This window comes from Apostichopus japonicus, chromosome 16 (assembly GCF_037975245.1).
Source record: "Apostichopus japonicus isolate 1M-3 chromosome 16, ASM3797524v1, whole genome shotgun sequence".
Lineage (NCBI taxonomy): Eukaryota > Metazoa > Echinodermata > Holothuroidea > Aspidochirotida > Stichopodidae > Apostichopus > Apostichopus japonicus.
This window is the reverse complement of record NC_092576.1, coordinates 3,945,871-3,970,858: the sequence shown is the minus strand read 5'-3', so window position 1 is coordinate 3,970,858 and position 24,988 is coordinate 3,945,871. Positions and strand designations below refer to the sequence as shown.

General features: G+C 36.2%; 2 protein-coding genes and 1 long non-coding RNA gene across 3 annotated transcripts; all 3 read right to left on the bottom strand.

The window, feature by feature from the left end:
- Positions 1-1,950: 1,950 nt before the first annotated feature.
- LOC139982016 (lactadherin-like) lies at positions 1,951-4,426 on the bottom strand. The gene is made up of 4 exons (XM_071994517.1): positions 4,273-4,426; positions 3,635-3,830; positions 2,806-2,953; positions 1,951-2,347 (listed from the first exon to the last, which is right to left on the bottom strand). Exons 1-4 carry the CDS (start codon positions 4,337-4,339, stop codon positions 2,192-2,194), a joined length of 567 nt encoding a protein of 188 aa, XP_071850618.1. The 5' UTR covers positions 4,340-4,426; the 3' UTR covers positions 1,951-2,191.
- Positions 4,427-8,886: 4,460 nt separating this feature from the next.
- On the bottom strand, positions 8,887-18,846 carry LOC139982021 (uncharacterized). Its single transcript, XR_011797957.1, has 5 exons — positions 18,421-18,846; positions 16,412-16,494; positions 15,678-15,840; positions 12,928-13,016; positions 8,887-11,702 (listed from the first exon to the last, which is right to left on the bottom strand). It is a non-coding gene; the product is annotated as an uncharacterized lncRNA (long non-coding RNA).
- A 2,469-nt stretch (positions 18,847-21,315) lies between these two features.
- Positions 21,316-24,247, bottom strand: LOC139982010 (lactadherin-like). The gene is made up of 4 exons (XM_071994509.1): positions 24,087-24,247; positions 23,449-23,644; positions 22,613-22,760; positions 21,316-21,738 (listed from the first exon to the last, which is right to left on the bottom strand). Exons 1-4 carry the CDS (start codon positions 24,151-24,153, stop codon positions 21,583-21,585), a joined length of 567 nt encoding a protein of 188 aa, XP_071850610.1. The 5' UTR covers positions 24,154-24,247; the 3' UTR covers positions 21,316-21,582.
- Between the last annotated feature and the right edge of the window lie 741 nt (positions 24,248-24,988).

Below are 24,988 nucleotides of genomic sequence, written 5' to 3'. Positions count from 1 at the left end.
AATTGAGAAAAACGATAATCAAACAGTAACGAAATGTGAATTTTATTGGACAAGTGCATATCATGACAATCAGAATAAATGATGATGTCAGAAGTACCGTGACGCGAATTAGTCAAACATTAAGTCAGGCATTTATACTCTTAGAATCTTGTTCCAACCATTGGTAATGACTGAGGAATGATTCCCTTATTATACACAAACTGAGGATCCGCATAATGACGAAAAATAGTGCTGAGGACTCTTGTATGGTATATTAGGTACCGTCATTACAATCATATTTGTCTAACTATATATATTATTTGTAACATTATAAACAGAGCGGTTCAAAATTTGTTTAACGCACTTAATAAGGAACTATTGGGGTTCATCAGAGGAGTAATCAGGTTTTTGGTGTGAAGGGAGGCGGGGTGGCACAGTCAAATTTGTGTCCCCATTTTCAGCCACATAGCGGTGGATTGCCGTCCTGGATGAGGGGTATAAGGGGAGGGGTATAACGGAAGGGTTGCTTTTCGTATAGGGATATTCGTGTACTAAAAGTTTCCTTTTTTGGTACAAAAACTTCACCATTTTTTTTTTTAGAAAAAAACGAAATAGTGAAAATTAATAATTGAATCGATAGAAAGGTCAAATGGGCAACCGGCAACCTTTACATTCATACTGTTTTCGCGTAGCCTTCACACTATTTGCATGCAGGCCATGTATAGTCAGTGTAGTAGCATTCAACGTGACTCAATGCTCGGATAGCCTCAGCAGGTTAATTAATAGAGGCGATGAGGAGTCCGGGATGTTCGAACCTTATACCGATAGATGGCAACACAAACGTTTACTCTTCATTTTTAGCGCTCTCTCGAAAGACTGCCCCCCCCCACCCTTCACATCCATCATCTGCCCCATCCCCCAGGTTCGAGCACATTTAGGTTTGTTTTATTTGTTTGTTTGTTTTATTTGTTTTATTTTATTTTATAGTATTTGCACTGATAGGCTAGGCTGCCAGCCGTAATATAAGGTAGCTACAAGTTGTATTAGTACTGATAGGCTAGGCTACGAGCCGTTATATTAGGTATATAGCTACATATTGCATTATTTCAAATAGGCTAGGATAGCAGGCCTAATGTTAGTTATATAGCGACATATAGCCGTAATATTAATTTTATAGCTACATATAGTTTTTGTACTGATAGGCTAGCCTACCAGGCCTAATATTATGTCTTTAGTTTCATATAGTACTTGTACTGATAGACTATGCAAGGTGAGCACCGTCTAAGATATATCAATCAAAGGAAGCAGAATCATCGCCTTGACCAACTGCACCATTTGATACTAATTTTTTTTTTTTTTTTTTTGAAACTGGGTGTCACTTACCTTGTCTTGCAGTAACATGCTTTATTTTGCCTGCGCCACTGTTTAAGCACATAGCAACCCCATTCGGTCCACAAACGCGCTGTGCGGTCGTATATTAAAATGCTGATTTATTTGCGATAAAGCGTACACTGAAGATACAGTTTGCACGTAAGTACGAAAGCGCAAAAAGTTCAAAATGTGTTTATTGTAGCGCAGTATTGTAGTCTCCATAACATAGTACCGTCGCTCTAGTTAGCATAACCATACACAAACTGTTAATTCCCGCAGTATATGCTTTCTAGTTAAAAAGAGATAAATCGTATTATAATTAGTTTGACTGGCAAATGCGTTTCATTTGATTGCTTTTACTACATATCTATAACGAGAAACATATTCCTCTGCAAATAAGGTTAATATTATCAATAATTTGTTTCAAACAAACAGACGGAAAGATGTGCATACCAACTGATGCAACATTTACTATCGCCAGTTTACCTTAAAAAATGCTAACGTTAACGTAAATCATGGCAGTAACACGTTCATAAAGTTAAATCATTAGACTTAAAAATAGCTCAAAACAAAATTTCGTTTATACGATCTCTCGGATATTTATTAGCGGTATATTTTGTAAACTTCATGCAATCTAGCTACAGTAACCCTTTCACCATCACAATTGTTAACATCTCAAACAGAAACTTAAAGTAAACTGTTTGTGTCTTGTGTACTTTAGCTTTAGAAACATATTTTAGCAACATTTTTCGTTAACGTTAAATTAAAAGACAATCATTCTTATATATCTCTAAGTATTGGAGACTGTTGTGTCACAAACAAAGGGAATTTCGTTTTACAACTAGCCAAAGATGCCTGCTTCACATCCAAGAAGGTCAAACCTTAGAGTAATATGACCAAAGTAGGTAATGGGATTCAGTCGAACGTAGCGAGCGACAATGGGTCGGTCTAAGTAACGACGAGCTACGGTGTGTCGATCGAATGTTCCCTCGATAGTCTGTGAAAGAGAAATACATCACGGAATGACGTACGATATTTGAAATACTATTTTGTAGCTCAAGACGAGTGATTGGCAGCATTATTTGCCTTGGTATAAAGTCACAAGTTGAAGTAACGATAGAGTATAGGATATCCATTACACTTCCTACTAATTTTACATTATTCAAATGAAGGACTCGTTCATTTGGCGAGACGATTCGATGCCATTTTTTTACAGATCTAATATGACTAACAGGATGCGAAATATTAGTTCTTCTTCAGTTCCAGAGTCATAACAGAATCTTGAACGGACGAAGAATGCCCAAGTGAAAACTTGCTTTAACCAAATACACTACTGTTGGACTATCTTGTCGTTTAATGTATCTCAAATATAGAGAGCTATATGTATGAAGATTTTATATTAAGACTGTCATCATGATAAGAACGTAAGAAATACAGGTATCTGTTATTGCTTACCGGTGTACTATAGAAAATCTCCCCGTCATTGGAAAAGAGAATTCGGAATGACGTAACCCACTGGTTGCAACATCCGGCACCGCGCCCTTGCAAGAGGACACCTGTCACTTGGCGAGGGGAGCCAAAATCTACTTGAATCCATTGCTCACTGCGAAACAGATGAGAACCGACCATAACACATACTTTCTTACGCAATATTTTGGGAAGCATTAGGCGACAACATTTTAGAATTATTTAGCTATAGCAACAACAAAAAATAGTAATAATAATATTGAACCATTTTTGTCATAATATAGATATGGATTTTCATATATTTAAATTTAACCTAAGATAGATTCTTGAGTAATGAGTCCGTGATGATATTTACAAATTTACATTAACATTAAGATAGATTCATGAGTGCATACCGATTTTGATATATTTGCATTCATCCTAAGATAATAAGAATGATTTATTGCGAGTCCATAATGATTTATTTTTACATACTACGGTTTTGGCTTGAAAACATAATGTGTTTGCTATGCCACAGTTTAGATCTTAACTTTTGTACAGACCAGTCCATATCTTCAATAAACATGCTTTGTTTTAATGATATCACAATTGTTCTGACTATTTAATCCACCTAAACACTTGAACCTCAACGATGCGTATTGTAATCCATCCTTATATCCTATTACAAAATTAAATGTTAGCATGTTGTCTAAGCAACAATGAAAAATCATTACCTTTGTACGATATGTATAATATGGTAGCAGTTATGAAAATATAATTTACTGTATGTTCATTATGCAGTATTGACATAATTATGTTGTTAATTTCATTTTCTTACGCGTTGTTAGTGGCGGCTGCCCAACCAGCAATTCCCCCAACCTCAGCTTCAAAGAGAGCGGCTCTGTGTGGTCCGTGTTGATGGTTGTAGGAGGTTGAGGCGGTGATGACTACATCGGAATCACGGTTAACGTTTAGACCGAACCGTTCGCAACACGACCCTTCCGGAGCCGGTTTCCCACAATATTCATTGCAATCTGTAAAAATGATATTATCCGATAGTGATTAACGAATTTCTTTCGTTAGTTTCATTCATTTATTAGCCATGATTTCACTTTTCCCATCACTATAGCTCAAATGAGAAGACTTACCACTCATAAACAGAAGCTTATCAATAAAATTGCATGAAGTAATCGTGTGAGACGTTAATTTCCAATTCACCGAATGCTTAGACATTTGGTATAATTTCCGATGTAATACATTTCGAGATATTAACTTGATCAAGTAGAATCTTAACTAGGCCTATATATTTAAATATCAAAGTGATTGATGAAAGAATTTCTGGACGAAAATAACTGATACTATCGGATTCTCTTTCAGACTAATTGATGATCGCAATTAGTTTCAAGCCAAATTGTGCCGATATTTTTTAATAAAATTCAACATTTTTTTGTCTAAAGAACAGAACTGGATACTTACCTCCTGCAAAAACTGTTGAAAGCGCAACAGAAAGCAGACCGATACGCAGAGTAGAAATGTAAAGCATTGTCTTTGGTCGGTTTGTTGGTTGGTCGATGAAACACTATACTTGAGTCTCAGTTCAACTTAAACTAATACTCACATTTTAGAAACACCGCTTTTATATACAAACTAGTAGAGGTCAGTTTCAATTTGAAGGACGCGATGATGTAAATTGATGCGAGTTAAAATCAAATAAAAGTAATTTAATATAAAGGCCATAGATTAAGCAGTGTGGTATTACAAATTTGCATATACCTCAGCCTTGAAACAATCTTATAGTTGTCGTTGCTAGACTATTGTTATATACGCATAGCTATACCGTGTACTACGCACTGTAAAACTATGTATGTGTATCCTTTACAAGGAAATAAGAAGCAATGGTATAACTGAAAAAGACTTGTTGGAGTTAATTGAGCATTTAAGTATCGTTAATGCATCCCTCTTCAGGTTTTGTTTTTGCCTTTTTTTTTTGTCAGAGACGGTTCTAAGTATGATGAACTCAATGGTGAGTAGTTGCGTTAGCAAACACTTGTCAAGGCCGCAAGTAATCCCTGTCTACTCAAGTTATTGAACTAAGCGTTTAAGTTATAACGACAAAATATATACGTTGTTTACAGGTTTCCTCTATTTTGAACATATGGAAAACATAAAACAACAAATAATTATTTCTGGAACATAACAAAAATGAAAAACTAAATGCGTGTAAAAGCTGATTAGTTCATTGCATCAAAAATATCAAAACCATTCCTTTGATTTCACAAGGCTCTCAGAAATAGCCATGAAAATATATAAAGTATTTTAAAAATAATAACAGAAACACCACTTTTTTCAACAATCAGCGTTGTATCCAATTATCAGCATTCAAACTTTCCGTACACTCAACCGTATGATTTGTTACACATTATTGGTGCAACTAATGGAAAGAAGACAAAAAATATCCTAAGGCACCTTTTTTGTTCGACCATTTGCTAATCCAGCAGAGTGTTACTCGATATAACATTGTAATTGATCACAACACTATGGCAATCATCTCGATTTTTCCACCAAATGTAGATTCATGGTAGAGTATTTTAAGAACTTCGATTCAACTTTTACATTTGTCGTCCCAGAAACCTTTTATAGTCTTATAGTACACACAGTTAAAACACCAAATTAATACTCAAACTTTGGTAATTTTTACTACACTTTTTATTAAGTAAAACTTAACTATTCATGTTGATACCACATTTTTGTATGAATAAAACGGTATCCAAATTTGACTGAGCTGCTTTCAATGTCACAGGAAATTGTTTCAAAATTGTAAACTAGCTCCAATTGTTCTGAGTTTTGTCAATGTATATTTATGGACAGGCATCAACGTGCAAATTAGTAATAGTGTTATTAATGTCGTAAAACAAGGCAGACCGCACTGATGTTATAACTGTGACTGTCATAATTGTTCACACTGGGAGGTTACTGAGCCTTAGTTGTTTGATGGATCAGTTTAAATGAATTTATAAGTTTAAATACAGTCTTGCGCTAAGCTATACCTTTCGATATGTTAATTGTTCACACTGGGAGGTTACTGAGCCTTAGTTGTTTGATGGATCAGTTTAAATGAATTTATAAGTTTAAATACAGTCTTGCGCTAAGCTATACCTTTCGATATGATTAATTTGGCTACTTATGTAGTGTGTCTTTCTTGAACCTAAATATTTTGTGGAAATAAGTAGCCAATACATTATGCAGCCGCAATGAACATACACAAAATGTGCTCACTCGTACAAAAATCATCCCAAAAGCCACCCGACGTGAAGGTTGTAATCCATTCGCCCTTACGGGCTTCGCCCACATTCGGGGTCGCTCAATGTCACAGGTATATCTGGGGAGTAAGTATCAGAGGTCATTACCTCCCAGAGATATCTGGAGAATATCTTGCTATTAGTGAAATTATGGAGTTTAACAGATCTGCGAGTTGATAATCTGTTTATATTCAAATTAACTGAAGACACGAAATTGAGATTTAACTTTAACAAGGTCTCATACATTGTATTAATATCATACAGAATAATAAATATATCATGTTTCAACTTTCGAAAATGGTTTCTATTACTTTCCTATGTAATTAATCTCCACGTTCAAGCTGGTAATTTAACCCAACTGCAACGCATGTTTGATACTTTATACTTCCTTTAGCAAAATGAAGGTGGTATTTCTAACATCAGCATGCCATCACTTTGAGATTGAAGGAAATACTGATAGTATAAAAGTGCTACAGCCGTCTTCGTTTTAATCAAAACTTTTAGCTTTTTTTGGCACATTTTATGAATTTTATATTCTGTTTAACAGTATTTCGACAGAACCAAAAGTTCTGTCGTAATGTTCTTTATGTCGTCTTTGAATGGAAATGCCCGCTAGTAAATTAATAGCGCGAAACTGATCTATCGTCATTTTATAGCACACGGCAACACATAACATTATTGGAATGTTTACTACTAAAATAGTAGCTTCTAAAACTCGCTGATACCACCGTCTCCATCTTTACCACATTTCGGTCGATTTTTGAAGGTGTTTGTTGTCATTTATGTGTAGATTGTGAGTACTACATGCACTGCAAAAGTGACAAACGATGTGTTTTATCATTATTGGGAGACTAACTTCGCTCAGTGGTTGCATAGACGAACCTGGTTATATAATTGATATTGCTCACTCTCTTGTGATATAGTTCCCCTAGTAATTATCTCTATTCAGTCATTGATCCGTAGTTGTTATATAATATGTTTGTATAGTATGGCAAGGTTATCCGACCGAGGTCAAGGCGGTCGTTGCTGATTGTGTGATAAATTGCAAGGAATTACAAGCGCATACTAAACCAGAATGCAAAACGCATTGAGGCTTCGATGACTTCATTGCACTAGACTTCTGCGTTTTAACCAGAAACAGCTGTTCCAATATAAATACCCCAAACCATGTTATTAGAGAAGTAAGACAAAAAGGTTTTCCGTTGAATTGCAATTATGATAATATTATAAATTTGTTCTTGTCAGATCCCTTTAGTCTACAAACGTGTCTTAACATTTATAATATTCAAATTCTGCCAGTGAATTTTTGGTGAGAAATATTGTTCAGCCACAACACAATATCCATTTAAAAATTTAACTCAAGGAGATAGGTTATACAAATGCAGAGCACAATGCCATTATTGCATGGGAGGTTATATTTAATGCACATCGTAGTATATGAATATTTCCAGAAACGTTCTAGACGAGCAATATTGAAATTAATAATGATGGTATGATTTTACCAATAATAACATAACATAAATGAGCAGTCTTGAAGTGAGCACTACAAAACCAATGTAAGCTGATATTTGAAATTATCAAGCGACTGAGAATAAAACAAATAATAATAAGTAACTTCGAACAACCAGGTAAAAAATAAAAGATCAAATGTTTGCACTCTCATATCTCAATGTGAATTAAACTACAGGACCGTATTCACAATAAAGAAAAGACATCAACAACAGTTTATAGCCCATATAATTAGTTCCCTGGCCTGGGTCCATGATCCGTTCACAATACTGATTTACTTTACCTACACATATTTTCCAGAGTATATATCTAATAAAGGGCCGAAAAGAAGACGGAGAACCTCTTTTTTGATATGATATCAATCAGGATTTGTTTTTATGTGGCTTGCATGTTAAAAAGCATGAATAAAAGTACATGTGGTGCGAATATTGCGTCAACTGGGATAATGTTAGACCCCGTCAGGCCTTCCAGGAGCATCGTACGAAACTGTTTACTGCTGAGGAAAGAGATTTGTTTACAAATGACGAAAACTTCAGGCTCTCATTTGCAAAATTAAGGAATTGTAATGATACGAAAAATTGATAATGTAATGAATTAACAACTTGTCAGCTATCCACACTGTAAACATAATCTAGTCAAGATGACTAGAGTACATTAGTCCAGACAATGCTTCTATCGACCAATTAATTCTAGTCACTTGACTAACTTTTGGTCCAGTGACCAAATAGTTCTGGTCATATGACTAAGTAAACCTGGTCACATGACCAGTTTTTACTAGTCATTCAATTATGCCTCTATCGACCAGGCTTTAGTCAAGCGACCTAAACGATTAGTCAAGATGTCAGTTGACTAATTCAATTAGTCACATGACCAGTTTTTACTAGTCATTCAATTATGCCTCTATCGACCAGGCTTTAGTCAAGCGACCTAAACGATTAGTCAAGATGTCAATTGACTTATTCAATTAGTCACATGACCAGTTTTTGCTAGTCTTTCAACAATGCTCTATCGACCAGGCTTTTGTCAAGCGACCTAAATGATTAGTCCAGCAGTCACTTGACTAATCCAGTTAGTCTTGCCCATGGATAAAAGTAGTTTTTCTATACTAGTTTTATATGACCCACCACAGATTCGAACCTGCGACAACTCCCTTATAGGTACAAAGCTGTCTGTTGAGCTAACTGGTGGGAACAATTCTTGGATATAAAACCTGATTGGGCCTTAACCACTGCTAGACCATCAAGCCCTCTCACATGAAAAAAAGAAAGCAAGAATTTCTGTATTAATTTGGAATCACATTTTATATTTTCTCTTAAACACTACATATGCTTCACCTCAATAGTAAGTACAAAAGAGTGTCTGATTTCATCAGTAATTGAAGAACCAGAAAACCCAAAGGTTTAGTGGTTCTGATGCCGATGAGAGTTTATGAAATAAGATAAGTCAGAATTTGTTATTGTTATATACCTGTATTGTACTTATTGCCAGACAACTGAAACCAAACTGAAGCTGATCAGACATAAAGTTGTCAGTTGCACTCATGAATATAAATGAAATTTCAGTTTCCTGTAGCACTACTGTACCAACCTACCAAGTATGAAGGTGATCAGACATATATTTGAAAAAATATCGACATTTTAAGAATTTGATTACAAGCCCCACCCACATATTCATGTACTGGACAACAAAAACAATGAGGTCCATGTAATGATAATGTAGCATATCTACAAGTTATTCAATACATTTACAGTAATTCAATTTATTGTTTTTAAGATTATACATACACTTGCAAACATACTAAACTGTAGATTACCTGGCCATCGTAAACAAAACCAAAAATTAATGCCTTTATTGATGTACATATAAAGTTGAAAAAAAGTGATATAGTTGACTCTAGGCATTTCACCACCCCACACCCCCTCTCCAGACAAACACATGGGGATCATACGACACAACCCATATCCCCAACCCAGAGCGGAACCCTTACCATCATACCACCTGCAGCCTCACCTACCATCCTACAACCCTGATCCCAACATCACCCTACTCATCTGACAACCCCCCCCCCCCACCTGACACCCATCAGATTTTACCAGTTGCACACCTTACTACCAACACATTAATCTACCCCACTCACATAAGATTTCCCTATACTCTATAGGTACATGTACAGTAATACCAGATTATTAAGTTCATTTACTATTTTCACTATAGACTATCCCTTTAATTGTCTGAGCCAGCTATTTATGCAACATACATATACACACATACCCACATGCAAACTTGATCAAAACATACAAACATGCCAACTCATCACAACATACACATATGCCAACTTAATTGCAAAGGTTACTTTTTTTCAGTCCAGTTTAATTTGTCACTGGACTACTCCTTTAATGGCCTGGCTAGCCAATTTCATGGTTTTATAAAGCAAAACAAATATAGATAAGATCAGAAAGCTCCCAGGAACCAGGAAAACATGTCAAACGTGACGAATGACAGGAGTTTAGGAATGAGGGACAACAAATGCAATATGGCCAACAAAGACATGAATATTAATGAGGTTACATGTTATTTTCATATGAAAATGTAACTATTATTATCCACCACCAATCAACAAAGTATGGAGATGATCGGTTATACCATTGCAAAGTTATTGACATTTTAAGAATTTCACTTTAACTGCTGCCTACTCATTAATATTCATGTTATGAACAACAAAAACGATAGGGAACATCTACTAATCATGGAGCATGTACTAGTTTAAAATGACAGTAATTCAACATTTAATTTCTAAGATTTCAGGTTTACAAGCTATTTCTAGCAATTAAGGATTAAGCCCCACCTACTCATGAATATTAATTAGATGAAATTCCATTGTCATGTGACAATGAACCACTTACATCACCATACCAAGTATGAAGCAGATCGGACATACCGTTGCGAAGATATTGACATTTTAAGAATTTTACTTTAAGCCCTACCCACTTATTAATATTCATGTGATGGAGAACAAAAACAATAGGGACCATCCACACATCACCAGTCCAATATGACATTGATCCAATGTGTCGTTGTTGAGATATCGTGTTTACGAGCAAGCTGTCACATCACACACACACACACATGTTTGTGTTTCGTTCAGACCGAGGACCCCATTGTATTTTCCATTGTTCAAATCCACGTACCGTAACATTAACAATACCCCATACAATAGAATTCTTCCGAGGACGTAGTGATTCTTTAGAAATCACAACCGAGGACCTGAAATTCTTTTGTTCAAGTCCTCGGTCAGATAGCAAAACAAACGCATACCCACACACACATGTTTGCATTACATTCAGACTGAGGACCCCATTGTATTTTCCATTGTTCAAATCCACGTACCCTAACCTTAACAATACCCCATACAATAGAATTCTTCCGAGGACGTGGTGATTCTTTAGAAATCACAACCGAGGACCTGAAATTGTTTTGTTCAAGTCCTCGGTCAGATAGCAAAACAAACGCACCCTCACACACGCCAACTTGATCGCATAGGTTACTCGGCCTTCGGCATCGTAACCAAAAATAACAACATTTTGTAAGTCAAAACTAACACACGCAACAGCTCAAATGATAATGAAAAAATTTTCAATGACTTATTATTTGCAAGTTAGTTACAGTTTTATAACACCTTAGCCTATTTTGACTCATATATGCTAGTGCAATTGATAGGCAGTATTCTATGTTATAAATGTGATGACAGTTTGAGCCAAAAAAACTGTACAAAAAATGGTAGGTGCCTGGAGCAGTAATTAGGCCATCAATTTTTAGCGATTTGCATGTTTAGTTTCTCCAGAATTTTATTGACTGATTTATCTGCTGGTGTAGTATCATCAACATTCAAAATGATTTTTTTTAAAACTGAAGGGTTTTCTTCAGCAAAGGCTCATATGCCATATTTAGGACATAGAACACTGCCAAATAATTGCACATGGCTGCGAACAAACTTTTCAAAGTAGCTACTTGCAAGGTTTCCACTATCACAGTGTACTCTGGAACACCTTCATCCTCTGTCACCTGGATATAAACTGGCACGTCTGACAAGTCTGTAACCTGCAAAGATATTAAGGTATATGTATTCAATATACAGCGCTTTCCAGTTTCAGAAAATGGGAGGGGTGGCTGATCCACCATGATGGCCATGAGTGACCAACAAACAAATATACTCCACCAACGAAGGAATCAAAATAAATAATTTCTTAAATATTTTTTCAAATCAATTTACAGTACATCGTATTCACTACAAGTAATACTATTTTTGATGATATAAATAATAGCAGAGTATAAATGAAACAACAGAGCTAAATGGTGCACTGGTTCCGTGTATTTTAGAGAGAAATGAATATTTGCCATGAGTTATGACATCTTGTTACAGCTAATTACATCATGGTAGGGATTCATTCCACTAGATGATTTTAATACACTTGGGGCTGATCAGGAAATCCACATTGGGTTATGGTTACTGCAACTACAGATTGAAATCTGTCCAACATTCTGTTCCAGTTATCACATACATACTAGTCTATTCTACCTTTGTGATGATGCCCTTACTATATTTACAGCTATGAACACTCCCAGGTCATACATGTGATATTTAGTTAGGGAATAATGATCAGATGTGCGGGCCTTTGTTGCAGACAGAAGGTTTTCAGGGCCCAAATATTTCAAGGCCCCCCAGAAATAAGGATGCCAAAAAATGCCCCCCCCCCCCAAAAAAAAAGATGCCCCAACAAATGTTAGGGCTAAACTAATTTTAGGGCAAATTTGTATGAAAAGTATCATTTTGAGTGATTTCATAAATTGGCCCATATGGTCTACAGGTGACTTAGGCCCCCAAATCCTAAAAACCCAAAGGAGGCACTACCTAAGTACCACTGTGAAAAATGCTCAACACTGCACCATATAATTCATAGGAAAAGAAACATTTTGTGTGATTTCAAGCGGAGTTCAGGAGTTCAAAATGGCCCATATGGCCCATACATGACCTTTGGCCTAAAATTCCAAACACCCCAAAGGAGCACTACCAAAACACTATCGTGACAATTAAACTCTAAGCATTGTGACCATACAATCTGTAGGAAAATATTAATTTTGAGTTATTTCCTGAAATAGCCCATATGGCATCAGACCTAAAATTGCTGAATACCCCAAAGGAAACACTACCAGGGCACTATCATGATGAACCCTCGACACTGTAACATACAATATCAGACCACCTCTGATGGCCTTGACCCATAGTTTACATACTGTTGATTTAAATAATACATTGGGTACTTACACTACCCTCATCTGCAAATACAGTCATAGCACCCAACTTCTCATTCAGTAGAGTCGGAACTGACAGAATTGCTGCATGCATTCTAGACTCTAAAAGAAAAATCAACAACAGAATGTTAAAGCACTCATAACATCATGACATTTCAGAAGAGTGATATTATGTCATATTTGGTAACATCGATAGGACAAAAATATCACAGATTCACTCATCTGCAGTCCGGAGAGCAATACTCAATACTCGATAAATTGCTTAGGTGATAATATTAAAGTAGAGTACTAAATACATCACAGGTCTTATTTTCAGCAAAGATATTTGTATCATTTGATAAGGTCTAGGCTACTTAGCTAAGTAATATCAAGTATGAGCTCAACCCAAGCAAGCATCTTTAAGTTATGCCAATTGTTCAGTTATTTGTCGTGGGCCCCTACTGGCATGGGCCATAAAAAATGATTGCATACATGTCATTGTTTCAGCTTGAGGGATTCAAGACAATGATAACTGATAAGGAACATTTGAAGCAAAATATAGAAATATTAATGGAAAAATTAATGGAAAAATATCAAATACTGAGATTGTATTGAAAGAGTTGCTCCATTTGTCAAGAATATGTATCAGTTGTCAAACTCGTATCTTGGACCCAAAGCAGATAGGTTTCATTGATACCTACAGATTCCTGAAGTCCGAGAACATGTTTTCCCCGAATTAACAACCATATACCATATTCTGAGGTCTTCAGTAAAATGAAGATAATAGAGAGCAGACTAGCAAGCAGATTGACACATGAAAATTTGAACCTCAGGATTCAGCTGGCAACAGAGCATGAACTAGTGTGAAAGTTGAACAAGGAAGATATTACTTGAGAATATGCAGACAGTGATAAATTGAAATGCCTCTTGTTTCCAAAGTAGAGTAAGTAGACTAGATTTCCATATACTCAGCTTGTAACAATGTAACATTGCATCATATAAATGGATCAAACTGCATATCGTGTAGCCTATAATACATATAGGCATATAGGGGGAAGTGGGGGCAGGTTGTCACATACCACCTACTTCCACCCATGGATTTGCATATTGAACAATATATTTTTGGAAATTGGAATAGACATTCTATATCCATATCCATGACTTCAAACATGTTATAATACCCTTAATAATAATAAAACGTTTTTATATAGGGCATTCCGTCCAAGACCACAATGCTGCAATGCACTGCACACAGAAAAAATATAATTATACAAAACATTACCCATATTGCAAATATAAATGCTAATTCAGAGTTGATTTTTTAATTTTTTTTTTAATAATCGAATAAATTTTGCAATAATCAAAAGTTCAATTTCCTCTCAAATGTTACCTAAATCTTCCAAAAACATCTATACCCATCCATATCACATACGAGCAGTCAGCCCAATGATTTAATTTGATTTCGGGACAATCAAGGGAAGTCAACAGTCTTGAATATAATTTCAAAATTAGGCCCTATATCCCCTCCACTAAGGGGCCCATGATACTGTACCAATTTCCCTTTGTTGAACACAGACACTTGTTTGTACCAAATGAAGTACTTCACAGCCATAATTTATGCAATCTACCGTCAATACACAGCCTGTCTCGTTATCATCTGAGCACTTGATTGTGTTCATCCATGATCATATCTGGCAGTCTGGGTTATCTGTGGTACAGGGTCTTTCACAGGGTCCATCCTGATCCTTATTCTACTGAACTTAACTGAACTCTGAGGGGATTCTAGCAGGCAATTTCTAGAATTGTTCAATTTGTTTAAGCATGATAGGCCTCATGCCATACCGGTGTATGTGACAAGGATTTTTCTCCCTGAAAATACAACCCCCCCCCCCCCCCCAGATTTACTGAAATTGCTTTGATACTTGATTGAGACTCTATTTTATAAGGAACTGCTTGATTTCAGAGAATATGCTGACCACAAATTCAACTTTTCCTGCCAAGAATTAGAAAAGTGATTTAAATCAGTGATTTAAAAAAAACCACTGATTTAAATCAGCATGATTTAAAATCACACAACCCTCTGCTAGTAAGTCTTAACAAGGTCCTAAATTTACATATAGATTTAGCATTTCAAACATGTGGTGGTAGTTGGTTTCAGAGTTTAGCAGCTGCTGAAAAAAGAACTCTCACCGTAAGTAATGGTGCTGACATTTGTACAATAAGTGTTGTAGCAGCATTTGACCTGAGAATATGTACCTGTTCATTGATATTGAGAAGTTTACATAGATAGTATGGAGCAAGTTTATTTAATATTTTGCAGGTCAAAAGCATTAACTTACACATGATACGCTTCTTCACTTGTAACCAGTGGAGATTTACAAGGATGGGGGTTATGTGTTCACACTTCCTAGATAAGGTAACCAACCTGGCAGCTCGTACAACGCTGGAGCTTATTTGGCAGTCCATAAATGAGTCTGTTGCAAGAGTCAAGATGTGAAGAGACAAATGCGTGCACTAGCCTTTTAGTGCTACCACAGTCTGAGTATGTACGAATGCGCCCTATTTTCCTCAGACTGTATGATGCAAGACGACAAACGTTAATGTCTAATGAAGGTGTTTATTTTTCACTACCATACATCTGAATGGTTATACCCCCTTACCAAGACATATTTTGCATCCACCCCTGCCTCAGACTTTGCTCGTAGTCCATTTTGAAGACCCAGCACATACCTGGGTGATGATCACTTGAATAGTGAATTACAGATTGAATTGTTACTAATGTACCTTAACAGGCACCCTCGTCCTTCTCCATGGATGTATCTATGACAGTGGGATGCTTCATCTTCAAAGTGCAGCGGATTATGGCATCTCCATACTTGGAAAGCCCTTCACCAAGCAACTGTGCCATTGTCGTCTTTCCTTCAAGTCGCTTTAATTCAAGTAGTATCTATGGTTAAATGAGATCAATTAGATATTATACAGTACATATGGTAAATTCACCTGAGAAGTTAAGAGATCGCTTAGGACTAACACATATTCGGGATTATGTTCAGAGACGTAGATTGAGATGGTTTAGACATGTCGAAAGGGATGGAAGATGCGAATTGGTAAAGAAGTAGAGAGAGACTACTGTAGCTGGTCAATGTAGGAGCAGTAGGCTCCCCAAGTCTTGGGATGAGGACATGAGGTTTTGCGGAGTGATCTTGCTGATAAAGGTATAGATCGGGCTCTAGCTCAGAATAAAACAAAATGGTTTCTTTTTAAGGGGGAACATCCCCCCTACAAATTCCCAATAGCGGTATCAGCAAAAAAAGTGTGGGAATCCTGCAATCGCGCTGCTTAGCGCAACACTGTCTTGAATTGATTTTTGAAAAACAAAGTCGTGGTTCGAACAAGTGGTGGGCATAAAGTGAATATATTCAAATGTCCATAACTTTTGAAACCACAAGATTGAATTTTACTTTTACGCAGACTACTGTATAATAAATAATATCTACAAAGACATATTCATACAGTACCTCTTCATCTTCAAATAGCCAAGGATAGACTTTCTTAACCACTTCGCTAGTAGCATCCTCTTCCACAATTAAATGACGTCTATCTGCCAATGTGATAGACATACAACTTTTGTTATTTGTTCACATCCCTAATGTTCATGTGCATATTTTGTACAGCATGTGGGTAAACATGTACGGTACGATACCAGTCACAATTCAACTATTTAATCACATCCCATTACTAAAATGTACAGTAGAAATGGAAGTGAAATTACTATGCAGTGATACAGAAGCCTGAATGCATTTGATACCTGTATGGAAAAGAAACATGTGCAAACATTAATCAATCCGCTATGGTAGCTACATTTTCATTTGTCAAGTGTACAATGATAACCAAATACATTTATGTTTGAAATTGTAGTATTTCCAAAAAGTTGAATGAAACACCCCGTAAAAGATGTCCTATTTTATTTCCAATGGAATTAGGGTTAGCCTAGGGGGATCAACTGCGGTTCACGGTACCACAGGTAAAGCGAGGAATATTCCATCTTGAAAAAAGCCTAGTCCAAGGCTATATGACTCCCTACAAACAGCTACAACAAATTAAACACCCACCCACCTTTGTTCTGAATCGGAACTGTTTTGTACAAACTTAAAAAATAGCAGAAAAAACTGTCGCTAGAATATATAACAAATTTTAGCCAAAAATTCCGGACAAGTCAGTGCAATTGTCCAGAAATATTCCGCCTCTATATCACTGACAACTAGGCCTATAAATTGATATGACACAGCTGTGGCAGCAATAGGCTGTTAGATTGCTCCAAGGTCCCCAATGTTTATTTTGGAAGGGGGAGTGTATTCTCCTGTGAATTGTTAACGGGATTGTTGGATAGGATGGTCTGTGGACAAACTGGTAATAAAAGATTGGCGTCATGTTCAGTTGATGTTTCGTATGAAACATAGGCCTAGCCTCTGTATTTTATAAAAACTATTTAGGGCTAGGCCTGGGGGGGGGGGGCTATAGGGCCCTAAATAATAATAATAATTTATTCTTATATAGCGCTTTACATCAAAAGAATGATCTCAAAGCAGCTTCACAGAAACGCATTAAAAAAGGGGAAAAAAAATACAACTTTAAAAGTATTACAGCTTAAAAATAATACAATCTAAAAATATTGCATCCTAAGAAATACAGAAATAAATAACTAACAATAATTAATAAAAAAAACAAAAACAAAAATTCAGAAATTAAAGACAAAAGCAATAAAATATGACAGCATACAATAAAACTAAAATACTAAAACTATTACAGCCGAAGAAATAGCAACAATAAGACTATCAAAACAAAAATAGAAAATAAATTAATTTCAATATAAAATAGGAATAATCAGCTTATTTAGTGTAACAGTTTCGCACGCAACTACACAATCCCATACACACTATTCTAGTAAATTCGTTATCTTAGGGTGACCCTAATTGGAGGCTAATCCTTAACTCAAACCTAATCTAGGTATAAATAATATGGCCTAGGACCTAAGCCTAGGCTATGTCCCCCCCTGAAAGTGCAGGAGAAACACTGCTGTGAATTTATCCCCCTAAAATATTTCAAGAATAATATAGCCAAGGTCCTATCCCCCTAAGGCTAAAGTTTCTAATACAGATTATAAATATTAAGTTTAATTTAGGTTTGTTATTTTGTAAAGAAATTATCCATTGCAAACATGAGAAACGCGTGAATACCGGGGCCACCATGATACTGTAAATATACGGAGGCCTACTGTTACGATAAACTGTGCTGTACAACTACTACAACTACAAGGCAGCTTAACGTCATTAGGTTTAACGTTAGGCAATTCGCCTATAGCTACTGCATGATAGGCCTAGCCTAGGACCTAGATCTTAGCTTGTTCGTACACAAGTTGGAATAATCGAAAATACACACTTTATGGTCTAATATACTATATACTTTTTAAGTGACTAACAAACGACACTGGCCAAAGGCCCAAAGAAAACTGGTCTAATATACTAACCTTGCAATGGTTACTGACAATATCACTGGATGATAATATTTTTTTGATTTTTCGTACCGTAACCGTCTGGCTGCTAACTCCCTGCTGTACGTTCCTTGCTCGTCGTGTACGTATGTGTACAATGTACTATAGTTCAGTGCAGTACGCTAGGCCGTACCGTGGCGCTACAATTGTTAATATTTTCCCGCGCTTTTTCATATGACGAATATATCAACCTGATTGACTAGTGAGTTTCGTCCCAGTGCTGACATTTATTGTAGGACCAGATTAAAATAGAACTGTGACCATTATGTTCTGGTCAGGCGACCTTTTGGGTTAGTCGTGAAGGCATCTCTACCAAGATTATGGCGGGATAATCGTTGACTAACGTAAACCAGTCGATATGACTAGACTTTAGCCTCGCTTGACTAGATTGTGTTTAGAGTGCAGTGATGGGTAGCGTTTAGATAGTGAGACCTCTTTTTGGACTTAGAGACCACATTACTGTTGTGATTTAGTATGTAAGTCAATGGGGCTTTCAAAAGGAATTTAATCTTTTGAAACAAATATTTGTTTGTTCTTCAATCAGAGCTCTTTTTAATAGAAAGGGCGCCACCTTTATGTCGAAGTACGTTTACAGTGAAAATGTTCAAACCGGATTGTCACATGGATATTTGTCTAGGAAGCATGGTCATTGTTAGCTTGTTTGAACTCTGAGCAAAATGTTCATTCATCTTGTCTTCCTGTATCTTCTTGTTTGAATGCAGTATGAGAATTCAGTGGGTGAGATACATATTACCCGAAAAGAAATTTCAAATAAATTGTTACTTTACGGCTTACGTCATTGTATGTACATTGAATTGAGAGAAACGATAATCAAACAGTAACGAAATGTGAATTTTATTGGACAAGTGCATATCATGACAATCAGAATAAATGATGATGTCAGAAGTACCGTGCCACGAATTAGTGAAACATATTCTCAGGCATTTATACTCTTAGAATCTTGTTCCAACCATTGGTAATGACTGAGGAATGATTCCCTTATTACACACAAACTGAGGATCCGCATAATGACGAGAAATTGAAGATTGCTTTCTTGGGAGGGTTGAGAACTACTATGACGCAATGAATTTGGACAACTACTCATATTGCCAGCAGAAGCCTAATTACAACTATTTTAATGTAGTACTGAGGACTCTTGTATGGTATATTGGGTACCGTCATTACAATCATATTTGTCTAACTATATATATTATTTGTAACATTATAAACAAGGCGGTTCAAAATCTGTTTAACGCACTTAATAAGGAACTATTGCGGTTCATCAGAGGAGTAATCAGGTTTTTGGTGTGGAGGAGGGGGGTGGGGTGGCACAGTCAAATTTGTGTCCCCATTTTCAGGCACATAGCGGTGGATTGCCGTCCTGGATGAGGGGTATAAGGGGAGGGGTATAACGGAAGGGTTGTTTTTCGTATAGGGATATTCGTGTACTAAAAGTTTCCTTTTTTGGTACAAAAACTTCACCATTTTTTTTTTGATACAAAAACGAAATAGTGAAACTTAATAATTGAATCGATAGAAAGGTCAAATGGGCAACCGGCAACCTTTACATTCATACTGTTTTCGCGTAGCCTTCACACTATTTGCATGCAGGCCATGTATAGTCAGTGTAGAAGCAATCAACGTGACTCAATGCTCGGATAGCCTCAGCAGGTTAATGAATAGAGGCGATGAGGAGTCCGGGATGTTCGAACCTTATTCCGATAGATGGCAACACAAACGTTTACTCTTCATTTTTAGCGCTCTCTCGAAAGACTGCCCCCCCCCCACCCTTCACATCCATCATCTGCCCCATCCCCCAGGTTCGAGTACATTTAGATTTGTTTTATTTGTTTGTTTGTTTTATTTGTTTTATTTTATTTTATAGTATTTGCACTGATAGACTAGTCTGCCAGCCGTAATATAATGTAGCTACATGTTGTATTAGTACTGATAGGCTAGGCTACGAGCCGTTATATTAGGTATATAGCTACATATTGCATTAGTTCAAATAGGCTAGGATAGCAGGCCTAATGTTAGTTATATAGCTATATATAGTAGTATTACTGCTACTGGCTAGGCTAACAGCCGTAATATTAATTTTATAGCTACATATGGTTTTTGTACTGATAGGCTAGCCTACCAATCCTAATATTATGTCTTTAGCTTCATATAGTACTTGTACTAATAGATTATGCAATGTAAGCACCGTCTAAGATATATCAATCAAAGGAAGCAGAATCATCGCCTTGACCAACTGCTACCATTCGATACTATTTTTTTTTTTTTTTGAAACAGTGGGTGTCACTTACCTTGTCTTGCAGTAACATGCTTTATTTTGCCTGCGCTACTGTTTAAGCACATAGCAACCCCATTCGGTCCACAAACGCGCTGTGCGGTCGTATATTAAAATGCTGATTTATTTGCGATAAAGCGTACACTGTAGATACAGTTTGCACGTACGTACGAAAGCGCAAAAAGTTCAAAATGTGTTTATTGTTGCGCAGTATTGTAGTCTCCATAACATAGTACCGTCGCTCTAGTTAGCATAACCATACACAAACTGCAAATTCCCGCAGTATATGCTTTCTAGTTAAAAAGAGATAAATCGTATTATAATTAGTTTGATTGGCAAATGCGTTTCATTTGATTGCTTTTACTACATATCTATAACGAGAAACATATTCCTCTGCAAATAAGGTTAATATTATCAATAATTTGTTTCAAACAAACCGACGGAAAGATGTGCATACCAACTGATGCAACATTTACTATCGCCAGTTTACCTTAAAAAATGCTAACGTTAACGTAAATCATGGCAGTAACACGTTCATAAAGTTAAATCATTAGACTTAAAAATAGCTCAAAACAAAATTTCGTTTATACGATCTCTCGGATATTTATTAGCGGTATATTTTGTAAACTTCATGCAATCTAGCTACAGTAACCCTTTCACCATCACAATTGTTACCATCTCAAACAGAAACTTAAGGTAAACTGTTTGTGTCTTGTGTACTTCAGTTTAAGTAACATACTTTAGCTACATTTTTCGTAAACGTTAAATTAAAGGACAACCATTGTTAAATATCTCTAAGTATGGGAGACGGCTGCGTCACAAACAAAGGGAATTTCGTTTTACAACTAGCCAAAGATGCCTGCTTCACATCCAAGAAGGTCAAACCTTAGAGTAATATGACCAAAGTAGGTAATGGGATTCAGTCGAACGTAGCGAGCGACAATGGGTCGGTCTAAGTAACGACGAGCTACGGTGTGTCGATCGAATGTTCCCTCGATAGTCTGTGAAAGAGAAATACATCACGGAATGACGTGCGATATTTGAAATACTATTTTGTAGCTCAAGACGAGTGATTGGCAGCATTATTTGCCTTAGTATAAAGTCACAAGTTGAAGTAACGATAGAGTATAGGATATCCATTACACTTCCTACTAAAATTTTACATGATTCAGATGAAGGACTCGTTCATTTGGCGAAACGATTCGATGCCATATTTTTACAGATCTAATATGACTAACAGGATGCGAAATATTAGTTCTTCTTCAGTTCCAGAGTCATAACAGAATCTTGAACGGACGAAGAATGCCCAAATGAAAACTTGCTTAAACCAAATACACCACTGTTGGACTATCTTGTCGTTTAATGTATCTCAAATAAAAATAGCTATATGTATGAAGTTTTTATATTAAAATAAAATAAAGCTGTTAGCAAACTGCTTATTCACTAGAGAGCCTGTGTAATAGATTGTGTAAAAGTAAGTTGGCCTGACGTTTCGATCCTAGCAGGATCTTCTTCAGAGGCTAAATGACAAGTAACAGTAACAGAGGAGACAAAGACACGCACAGAATACAGACAGGTTAATGAGCACGGTGAACACAATGAGATAAATGAAAGGGGATTATAAGTAGACCAGGGATGGTGAGAAGAAAGCAACAGGGGAAGAGGAGATGTAGGAGATAAACAGTGGAGGGACAAAGCTAAGATTAAAGGCACAAGGTAGGGAATAAATTGGAGAGGGACAAAGACAAAAAGGTGTGGAGAAAAAAAGAGGGAAGGGAGCTGTGAGAAGATGAGTGAAAGTGGGGGGGGGGGGGGGAGAGGAGTAGGGAACACATGATAAGAACGTAAGAAATACGGGTATCTGTTATTGCTTACCGGTGTACTATAGAAAATCTCCCCGTCATTGGAAAAGAGAATTCGGAATGACGTAACCCACTGGTTGCAACATCCGGCACCGCGCCCTTGCAAGAGGACACCTGTCACTTGGCGAGGGGAGCCAAAATCTACTTGAATCCATTGCTTACTGCGAAACAGATGAGAACCGACCATAAGAACATACTTTCTTACGGTACATTTTTTCTTACGGGAAGCATTAGGCGACAACATTTTAGAATTATTTAGCTATAGCAACAGAAAAAAATCATAATAATAATATTGAACCATTTTTGTCATAATATAGATATGGATTTTCATATATTTAAATTTAACCTAAGATAGATTCTTGAGTAATGAGTCCGTGATGATATTTACAAATTTACTTTAACATTAAGATAGATTCATGAGTGCATACCGATTTTGATATATTTACATTTATCCTAAGATAATAAGAATGATTTATTGCGAGTCCATAATGATTTATTTTTACATACTACGGTTTTGGCTTGAAAACATAATGTGTTTGCTATGCCACAGTTTCGATCTTAACTTTTGTACAGACCAGTCCATATCTTCAATAAACATGCTTTGTTTTAATGATATCACAATTGTTCTGACTATTTAATCCACCTAAACACTTGAACCTCAACGATGCGTATTGTAATCCATCCTTATATCCTATTACAAAATTAAATGTTAGCATGTTGTCTAAGCAACAATGAAAAATCATTACCTTTGTACGATATGTATAATATAGTAGCAGTTAGAAAATATAATTTACTGTATGTTCATTATATAGTATTGACATAATTATGTTGTTAATTTCATTTTCTTACGCGTCGTCACTGGCGGCTGCCCAACCAGCAATTCCCCCAACCTCAGCTTCAAAGAGAGCGGCTCTCTCTGGGCCGTATCCACTGCCGTATGAGGTTGAGGCGGTGATGACTACATCGGAATCACGGTTAACATTCAGACCGAACCGTTCGCAACATGACCCTTCCGGAGCCGGTTTCCCACAATATTCATTACAATCTGTAAAAATGATATTATTCGATAGTGATTAACGTATTTCTTTCGATAGTTTCATTGCTTTATTAGCCATGATTTCACTTTTCCCATCATTACAGTTCAAGTGAGAAGATTTACCACTCATAAACAGAAGCTTATCAAAAAAAAAATCGCATGAAGTAATCGTGTGAGACGTTAATTTCCAATTCACCGAATGCTTAGACATTTGGTATAATTTCCGATGTAATACATTTCGAGATATTAACTTGATCAAGTAGAATCTTAACTAGGCCTATATATTTAAATATCAAAGTGATTGATTAAGTAATTTCTGGACAAAAAAACTGATACGTTCGGATTCTCTTTCAGACTAATTGTTGATCGAAATTAGTATCAAGCCGAAATGTGTCGAGATTTTTATTAAAACTTCAAGCATTTTTTCTAAAGAACAGAACTGGATACTTACCTCCTGCAAAAACTGTTGAAAGCACAACAGAAAGCAGACCAATACGCAGAGTAGAAAGGTAAAGCATTGTCTTTGGTCGGTATGTTGGTTGGTCGACGAAACACTATACTTGAATCTCAGTTCAACTTAAACTAATACTCACATTTTAGAAACACCGCTTTTATATACATTCCAGTAGAGGTTAAGTTTCAATTTGAAGCATGCGGTGATGTAAATTGATGCGTGTTAAAATCAAACAAAAGTAATTGAATATATAGGCCATAGGTTAAGCAGTGTGGTATTTCAAATTTGCATATACCTCAGCCTTGAAACAATCTTATAGTTGTCGTTGCTAGACTATTGTTATATACGCATAGCTATACCGTGTACTACGCACTGTAGAACTATGTATGTGTATCCTTAACAAGGAAATAAGAAGCAATGGTATAACTGAAAAAGACTTGTTGAAGTTAATTGAGCATTTAAGTGTCGTTAATGCATCCCTCTTCAGTTTTTGTTTTTGCCTTTTTTTTTTTTGGTGTCTATGCAGAGACCGGTTCTAATATGATGCACTCAATGGTGAGTAGTTGCGATAGCAAACACTTGTCAAGACCGCAAGTAATCCCTGTCTACTCACGTTATTGAACTAAGCGTTTAAGTTATAACGACAAAATATATACGTTGTTTACAGGTTTCCTTTATTTTGAACATATGGAAAACATAAAACAAGAAATAATTATTTCTGGAACATAACAAAAATGACAAACTAAATGCGTGTAATAGCTGATTAGTTCATTGCATCAAAATATCAAAACCATTCCTTTGATTTCACAAGGCTCTCAGAAATAGCCATGAAAATATATAAAGTATTTTTAAAATAATAACAGAAACACCACTTCTTTTTAACAATCAGTGTTGTATCC